We start from the raw sequence: 9,344 nt of genomic DNA on the forward strand, positions 1-9,344 counted from the left end.
AGGTTTTGGCAGCGCACCGGCTGGCCTGCTTTGGAAACAAACATGGAAGTCTCAGTTTCTCAGGAAAAGAACTTCACTTACATAATCACACTGCCAGAATCAGGTGTAAAAGAGGCTGAACACGGGACACTTTGAGCTGGAGCGAACCCCAAATCTAACATGTTACGTGCCCTTTTCTGCGTTTATTTCCTTTCTTTTTCCATTCATCCCACATAAAATAAGTCAGCACCTCCCTCTGTCCTCACCCCCCTTCTGTCTCTTTTCTCTGCTCTTTCAGCCCTCTCTCTTTCAAAAACACACACACACACAAACCACGCAAATACGTCTGTTTTCTATATTGGCACGCTCCCTAATTTCTTCCTTTCCCAGGATATGAGAGGATGGCTTGAAATTCATAATGCAACCCTGCAGCTGACCAGGGCCTTTTCTCTCTAACAAGGGGTCGGGGCAAGCGGGGGAGGAGGGAACAGGGGCTAAATTGGACAGTAACCATGTTCTCCTCTAATTGTGAGGGTAACTCTAAAAGCCCTGCTAGCAGTAATTAGAGAGCCTGCGAGCCTCGGTTATTAGATAGGAGGAGAGCAACACCACACAGGACTGTCCCACCTTACCATCTATTTATTTCTATGTAATTAACACCTTCTTGCCATAAGTCTGCCTTAAATCCGCATACTTAACTCCATGAATCTACTGCTCTGTTTTCATGCAAAGTCAATTAAAATGTATCTAGGTAACTATGCAGCAATAGTACATGTGACAATCAGAAGAAGAAGAAGAAGAAGAAGAATCAGGGGGAGACATTCCCCTTTATTATCACACAACATGCACATGCTGGACACTGCACACGAAGGTGAAATTTGTCTTCCGCATTTCTCCCATCCTGGTCGTCCTTCCAGGAGCGGTGGGCTGCCATACAAGCGGCGCCCGGGGACCATATTCCGGTGTGTCACCATTGGTCAGGTGGTGATCTTCTTGCATGTTTTTAGTGGGGGTATGTTTTACGGAGGATACCCCAGGTGAACACGGGGAGAACATGCAAACTCCACACAGAAAGGCCCTTTTTTTTTCCTCGAGCAGCAGGCACTGAAGGCGTGGTGGAGGACACATCCCGGTGCCCGCAGCGAGAATCGAACCCGGGACCTTCTTGCTGTGAGGAGACAGTGTTGCCACCGTGCCACGTGCCATCACGTTATGCAAATGCTTTTCCACACACACAATCTTTATCAGCTGGTTACACACATCCTGCAGCAAACCACAGCTCTAAGAGGACGCGCTGGGTGTAAATATGTGATGTTTTCGGAGACCCGTGTCGAATATGGACATCATTTTGTTACAACTGAGGTACAAGAGTCTATTGCTTTATATTTGGCAGCTGTCAGTGTTTATTCTTACAGCTTGACGGAGCGGCAAACCACTTAATAAACCGGACTCTGCTGCAACAATACACAGCCTATTCAGCCTATCAGAGCAGCTTAAGAGTGGTTTCTCTCACTGCTGATCCAGGTTGTAGCCATGGCTGGAGCTTGTGCAACCCCCCTGTATTTATGTTTTGCTGGATTTCAGATAAAGCTAAAACTTGTCTCTCTGGGTGAGACAAGCAGGGGCCCCTAGAGGCCCCTGGGAGGTGGTTGGAGCTCAAAGCAAGAAACGCTGGGGGCTGAGGCCTGGACCTGGAGCTGAACCCAACACACCTCTGATAGATGAAGATGGATGAAGCCATATAATGATTGACCTGGAGTCAAATCCATCATAAATTGCGCCAATGAAGGATCCAAGAGAGTCCTCAAGACTTGATTCAGGCCCCAAACCTGAAACACTGGGACATTTCTAATACACAACAACAAGAGCCACCACCTCTCATGTCAATTCAAACAGCACAATTCAAGCAGCAATTCAGGACAGAAACTCAGTTCAGAGCTGAAACAATGAGCCGATTAAAACCAGCTGACAGAAAATTAATCAATGACTGACCTACTTGGTTTGGTATTTGAAATGCATAAAATGCAGAAAGGAAAAAAGTCTTTCAAAATAGAGAAAAACCAAATTTAGAAGAGTCAACAGAAAGTTAAACCTACACAATCTACTTTAATCACGTCCCTATCTGGAGTGAAACATTCGATAAAAATGTACAAAAAGATAAGTTCATTTTTGTCCATGAGGAATATTAACCTCAAGCAGTCCTGCATGATGAAATTCTGCAATGTTGCCGAAGTCATTACTTAAACCAAAATGTGTATCCTGTCTTGTCATTAATTAGGCAATTCTACACATTCATGGTGGATGAGTAAACACGTAACTTGTAACCTTTGAGTTTGATCACTTTATTCAGCTGTTTAGTTGATGCCAAACGTATTTTAAAACAATAGTTACCCTTCTCCATGTTTCAGGGACAGACATGTTGTCGAGGTTTAGCACTTGATAAGCGCCGTTTGCAGGGTTTTTGTGAACTGTAACAGGTCTTAGAGGAAGCCTGGCTGTGGAAGATGAAAGCTCTGGGTGTGTCTCGGCACCTACAGCAGTTCTCTTTCTAACACATGTGAGCTTTTAGAATCGGTGAAAAGAGGCTACAAGTCTCTTATTAGTTCCCCATCAGTGAAGTTGAACGTCGGGACAGCGGCAAGAATACCAGTGGGAGCACTGTTTTAGCACTGTTTAAACTAAATCTCCATACATGTGCCATTATTTACAGTAACCCCTCATTTGGATAAATATTAAAGATTTATACATCCTGAGGTTTTCATTTTTGGCAGACGAGTGCTGTGAATTTAAAACTTTTCTGAGGTCTGAATGTTTGAAACTGCACGGTCCAGTTTGTATATCAGCACATGATCTAATGCGTACTGTCAGTGCTACAGACACGATTCTTTCGGTTTAGCCAAGTTGTTTTTATTTGGTGGCTATAACCTCCTGTATTTCAAGCTTTTTGCAAAATGTGTTTGACGTTTATGTTGCACTTTCCTTAATGTTCAGGCCTGTAGCACTTTTCTCTCCATTAACACGAGCCTGATTAACAGCTGATAGCTTTAATGGGAGTTCTGACCAAGATACTGACATGAATCTTTTATGAGTGTTTGGTCGACTCGGATGCAGAAGGACCCAGAAAGAAGCTCAACAAGTGGAATAAACAGTGCACTTTGATATTCTGAGTACAACTAAGTGAGGAAAAGGTGTAAAGCCAACAGCATGTTGGACTAAGAATAAACTTTGTGTATTGATCATATGTTTGGAAATAGCAAGTTTGGACCTCTGAAGGACTTCTGACCTGTAAATTACCCACCAGTTCTCAGTTTTTGCTGCCCTCATGTGGTTGTTCTAAGCATGGACAAAAAACCCACACAGCTCTACCACACATATGTGCTATACTACGCTGTACACTACAGAGAGTATGGAGGGTTTTCTTCAGAAATAACACAATTATAAGGTCATTGGGGTCTGCTTTTGACAGTGTCTTCCCCCGAGTTTCTTCACCCCAGTGTCACACCGTGAGGAGAAACATCACAAAATCATGTCAAATTTGAATCAACCGCATTTTGAACAATTATCTGCAGGAAAATGGTGACCAAAAAAAACACAATATCTCATTGAGAATGAAAGGAGGAAGCTGACTTTGATGCCATTTGTTTAAAATAAGCTGTCAGTGGGGAACAGGTTAAGGGAGGGACAAATTCATCCACAACACCTGTTCTTAGTGAACATATTAGGTCTACTCACTGGTGAAAAATAACCGATTACTGTGCAAGCACAGCTTTGAGGTACCTGAAGTAAACTTGAGTATTTCCATGTTATGCCTCATCTCTTTTTAGTTCTGGGCTCTATATTTCACAGGTAAATACTGTGTCTTTTTTAAACCACGACATTTAACTAAACAGCGTCTCCTTTGCAGATTGACGCTTTACATTGAAAATATATTGTTAGCTAATTAAATGTCATTTTAAACAACCCATCTGAATCTAAATTTAGCAAAATTTGTTCAACCTGAATAAAGCTACAACACTGATTACACAGTAATGTGTCAGTAATAAAAATAATACAGATACGCAGCCACCGTTCAGGGCACGGTCTTGGTCAAATTTGTGAGAATTTGGGTGATTTCATGACATCAAAATGAGTTTATATTGCACAGTTACAGAAATACTGCACATCTTGCGTTTCCTAAGGCTTGGCATGTCTTTATTGTAAATACTTTAAATTTTGACTGTTGTTGAGGGGAAAAAACTAAATAGATTACATTTAAAGGGACGTAATGCTGATAGTTACACTAACACCGAGTACGTTGAGTAGGAGGAAGCCCGCCGTCTGAGTACGTTTTCACTGTGGCATTACTTTAAATAAACTTCGACCACCACCGACGTCAACTCACACTTTGGTTTACAGTCTCTGTGCTGCATGTCACATGAGCGCGTGGGTGAACGCGTGCGTGCTGAGGCGAGCGCGCACTTATGGCGCAGTTTGCATGATGACCTTCATCAAATTATTCCACCAGGGCAGTATAGGTAAATCAGGGTCATTACCCTCATGTCGCCAAGACGAGTCGGCAGGTGGATCTCAGGTAAACGTGACGTCACGATGATACTTTTGAACTCCTTGGCAGTAAATCTATAAAGGTGTGTAGTCGTACTGCACAGGTAGCCGGGCAGTAATAAGCCTGAACCTTAGACTGCAGTGAAAACAGAGCGCCAGAGTCTGCTGGGAATAAACAGGGAGGCCTAACATGCGCCAAGCAGTTTGATTCGCGGACGTCTACCTGAGAGTACCCTACCTGTCGGACGAGCACCCCGGAATGTACAACTCACAGTCGGCCAGACACCCGGCTCAGACACTGTCACTGAACAGTCAGTACATTCCGCCTCCGTATGATTTCACCAGTTATCATCACGTCCCGGGAGTCGGTGACCCGTCGACAAGTGCCTGGAACCCGGTCTACGCCACCCGGGAGGAGTATCCGTACAGCTTCCCTGGGTCAAGCCCCAGCGCCGGCCAGGTCAGCTTCTCTGAGCTGAGCGGCACGCCCACCGCCGCTGGAGGGGGGTCGTTCACCCCGTACAACTACATCTCCGGACAAGACCCCTTCAGCTCCAGGAGGAGACCCCATGAATCCATCAGACCGGCAGCTTCAGGTGGGACATGGGCTACTTACTGGATTCAGCCAAGGAGGTCACCCTGTAGGCTTATTATCGTCTAAATGATGGAATTAAACAGTGTAATATGATTTTCTATATGATGAATAATTCAAATGTAAACACTTGATTAGGCTGACAGACACTTTCTGCTTTCTGAAGTTGTTTGAACACACATGTTCCGATCTCTCTTTGGGCCGATCACCAGTCCGATATCTTAAATGGAACTATAACAGAAAAATTGGAATCAAGATAACACTTACGCTACGACAAACTAAACCGCAGCAGTTGAGGGGGTGGACAGATGGCAGATATGGTAAAACGCATATTCATACACAGGAACAGTTTCAACATGTATACAGAGTTAAGTCAGAGTGACTGCACACACACATTCGTCAAACTTTGTGCCTCTCCCTTCCGGCAGAGTGTTGTGAGATGTCAACGTAAAGCTAACACTGGAGGCCGCACAGTCTGCAGAAGTGTAACTCCCCACCCTCTCTGTCCACTGGGTGGGTGCCCAAGGGTGACAAACAGGACAGATAACACGGACACTGCAGGAAGTCTGTAGAAGTCAAACCAAGTCTCCTCTAAATCCGAACTCTTAAAGCCTTACTCATGTGTGCATGTGTTGGTCTGCTTCGATCGATGCTGTCACATAGTCAAGATTTCAGATCAATAACTCTGACTCACACTTTCCTAAGACTCTATGTGTGTGTGTGAACATGTCAATGAATAGCTGCCTGTGTAAACACCTATGTAAACACCACTCATGGTGATAAGGAGAACCACTGATGCAATGCAGCGAGGAGTCTTTACATTAGTTATAGTTAGTGTGATTAATAGAGTTGATGAGGCTTTAAGTGGCGCCTGAACTTGAATGTGGCACCAGACGTTTTCCAATTAGTCGTCTCTTTGGCCACAGCTCGCAATGCACGTGACTCACTGACACTGTAATCATTCTTGTGTGTGTTGCTGGTCAGATAACACACCTTTTCATCTGCATTCACGAAGTCATCCAGACTTTTAGCAATTGTTTTGCTAAATAACAGTTGTTTTGTGTGATTCAGGAGGCAAGACTCGCACTAAGGACAAGTACAGGGTGGTGTACACTGACCAACAGCGTCTGGAGCTGGAGAAGGAGTTTCAGTGTAACCGCTACATCACCATGAGGAGGAAGACCGAGCTGTCAGTGACGCTGGGCCTCTCCGAGAGACAGGTGAGAGGACTAGAAGAGCGGGAAGGGTTACAATGCAGGAGAACAGCTGAGACTTAAAGGGCAAAATATCAACCCCAAACTCAGGAGCAGCTTCAGTGCTCCGTCTATCTACACAGGATGCATTCAGGCACAGCATTAGGTGTAGGTCACCCACCTTTTGGCAGTGCTCAGAGCCTGTGTAGACAGCTGGACTGATTAGCAGCATGTTGATGCTTGAAAAACAGAGCTGAAACGTCTCACATGCAGGCATGTCATTATGGTCTAAATATACCTGCTGAGGAAGACTGAGATGCAACTAAAACCTCTAGTCAAAGCTAGTAAGGCCAAGTAAGGCTGTAACACTGTACTGGACCAAGCAAGAGGGTGTTTTATAACCTATGAAGTCAATGTTTCATTTGTAAGAGATATAATGTGCTGCATAGTCTAGCTTTAAAGACTGGGCAGATAAAACAATAATAAATGGATCGCAGATAATATAAAGGAACTATAAGAAAGAGTGCCTTCATTTCAGGAATGAGTGACAGTGATAGGAGAGGCTGCTAGAAATCAAAGAGTGTCATATAGGATGTGTAATAGGGCAGAAAATATTCATAAACAAGGGGTCTTTCTGTCTTTCAGCTGACTTAATTTGGCTGAGCCCTTTGCTTCTGTTTTTATGTTTGTGTGAGGTGGAGATGGGGCAGTGGTGAACAGCGAGAGTAAGTTTTTCGTGGGCTTTACATTGCTGATGTTTTAGTTATACTGGAAAATAAAAACTAGGTATTGGTATTGGTCCATGCAGTTGGAGCTGGTGCTGTATTTGCCTTATCATCGTGGGTAAATGGACAAATTCAGTCTCCTCATGCAGAGTTGATACTGACACAGCACATAAAGTTCTTCAGCAATCCCATTTGGAGGAAGAAACACCAGAAACCTCTATAAACCACAATGTTATGTGGCCAAACAAAACATCTTGCATAAGCGTTAATGGTGAAACCCTCACTCTTGCACTCATTATGCTATAATTGTTTTTATTGTTTTCAATGCCCACTCATTCTGCCCGTTAAACCCACAGTTGAGTGCAACCAAGTAATTCTGGGAAAGAAGGAAATTACTAAACTAAAGCAGAAGCAGTTGAGGCAGGGCAAGATAAAGTGAACACAAACAAGCAAAATCATTAGTTCATCACCCACTTAAGATAACAGACTCTCAAAGGCCCTGAGATGTAAGATGAAGGAAAGCATAATTTAAGCATAGTGCATTATCATTTACTATTCCTGACCATGTTTTATTAACATCCAATGAGAGTCCTTTCCTAAAGCACATTTTTACCTTGATGTATCGTGTGTGTATCTGTTTCAGGTGAAGATCTGGTTTCAGAACAGACGTGCCAAAGAGAGGAAGATAAACCGGAAGAAGCTGCAGCATTCCCAGCAGGCTTCCACGACTACACCCACCCCGCCTGTGCTGGGTGGACCCGCTGACACCCACATCGCCACCAGCCCCAGCAGCAACATTTTGTCCGACACGATATCAGAGGAATACTAGGTGGATTTCATATGGAGGACTGATACAGTGTGAAATTTGTACATAGTGTGTTTTGTTTTTACAAGTTTACCACAGAATGAATGAAGCTGATTTTTTTTTCACAATGACGAGCTCCTACACGTCCGATTTAGTTAATATGGATCATTATCAGCACCGACATACTGATTTTAAGGACAAAGAATCACTGGATAACATGTCACTTGTCAAACTTGTGTGTCCTCTTCAACTGTTGGTTAAAGCCACAGTGAAAAAGCATTTTCAGAAGCTCGTTTTTTTCTTTGTTATCTGAACTGGATGTTGAAATTTGGCTGAATATCGGTTGAGTGCGTGAGAATGCAGATGTCTATGCAGAGTTACCAATCTGCGACACGAATAAGAAGGAATAATGTGTTTCATAATGTGTCTTTCATTTTTTTGTAACTGCATGAGGAAATGCATCTGAAAATCTCACTTGAGCATAAAAATACATATGAAAACCAATGATGCAAATTCTGCTGATACATCCAAAAGCAGCACCACTGCTTATTTCTGGGGAAGTAAAATGTTTCCAATCGCCCTCGTTGTTTTCATTCAAATTCACAGGAAATAGAGAGAGCATTGTTTGTTGAAAGAGAATAAAGAAGGAGAGAAAAAATACGCGAGCTGATAGCAGTTCAGCAACCCTTTAATGTACTTTCTGTTGAAATGTTGATGCAGGATATATCATGGGAATAGATCATTTAACAGTATAAGAAGTGAATGTGCAAAAATGTTTTTAAAAAAAAACAGGAAGTAAAAGCGATGGGATTTTGATATGAAAGCACTAGTGTTGGCATTTATTGTTAAACTGGTGTATGATTGAACATGAGATAAATGGTGATGACATTTTTTTGTTTTTTCATTTTGACTTGAAATATGTTTTCATTTTATATTGTTGTTGTTGTTGTTTTTTTAGCCACAACACTGTGATAGCAGCAAGGAACTGAGAGCAAACATGTTTAAAAATGACCATGGAATAAAATGTTCAGACGGCAGTGTTAAGCCACATCCTGACAAGCAGCTGACACATGACTTCTAATCTGCTGTCACAGTAACGCTAAACCCACACATTTAAAGTGGAAAAAAGTCTGCACTTCTCTTGTCTTTTGGGACTTATGTACTGTATGTATGAGATGTTAAAGCATGTACTTACTGTACATGTAAGAAGTGTTAACACGCTTTGAGATTGTTCCTGTCTGTAGGTCACAGAAGAGGAAGGAAATGTGTCAAATGTAACAATGTAAATTTAGTACTGACCAGAGTTAGCCAAGGATTTCAAAATAAACCACCGCACCACCAGCGTTATGCAGCTTCTGTATTTCTCAATCACAGTGTGCTGTGAGAAAATTTCTTTTTTCTTTTTCAGCGGTGTGTCCGCTTTCATACATTTGAGCTTAAGTTTATGTTGTTTTGCTGCTAGTAAAACAAGTTTTGATGCACATGTACTGTGTACAAAAAGCATGCTC

The 9,344-nt window shown here is 42.7% G+C and overlaps 1 protein-coding gene across 1 annotated transcript; it reads left to right on the forward strand.

Annotated features, from left to right (window-relative positions):
* Positions 1–4,780: 4,780 nt before the first annotated feature.
* cdx1a (caudal type homeobox 1a) lies at positions 4,781–7,860 on the forward strand. Its single transcript, XM_076738560.1, has 3 exons — positions 4,781–5,117; positions 6,185–6,333; positions 7,675–7,860. The coding sequence occupies exons 1-3, from the start codon at positions 4,781–4,783 to the stop codon at positions 7,858–7,860; spliced, it is 672 nt and encodes a 223-aa protein (XP_076594675.1).
* The last annotated feature ends 1,484 nt before the right edge of the window (positions 7,861–9,344 follow it).

The sequence above is a fragment of the Chaetodon auriga genome, chromosome 9 (genome assembly GCF_051107435.1).
Source record: "Chaetodon auriga isolate fChaAug3 chromosome 9, fChaAug3.hap1, whole genome shotgun sequence".
Classification (NCBI taxonomy): domain Eukaryota; kingdom Metazoa; phylum Chordata; class Actinopteri; order Chaetodontiformes; family Chaetodontidae; genus Chaetodon; species Chaetodon auriga.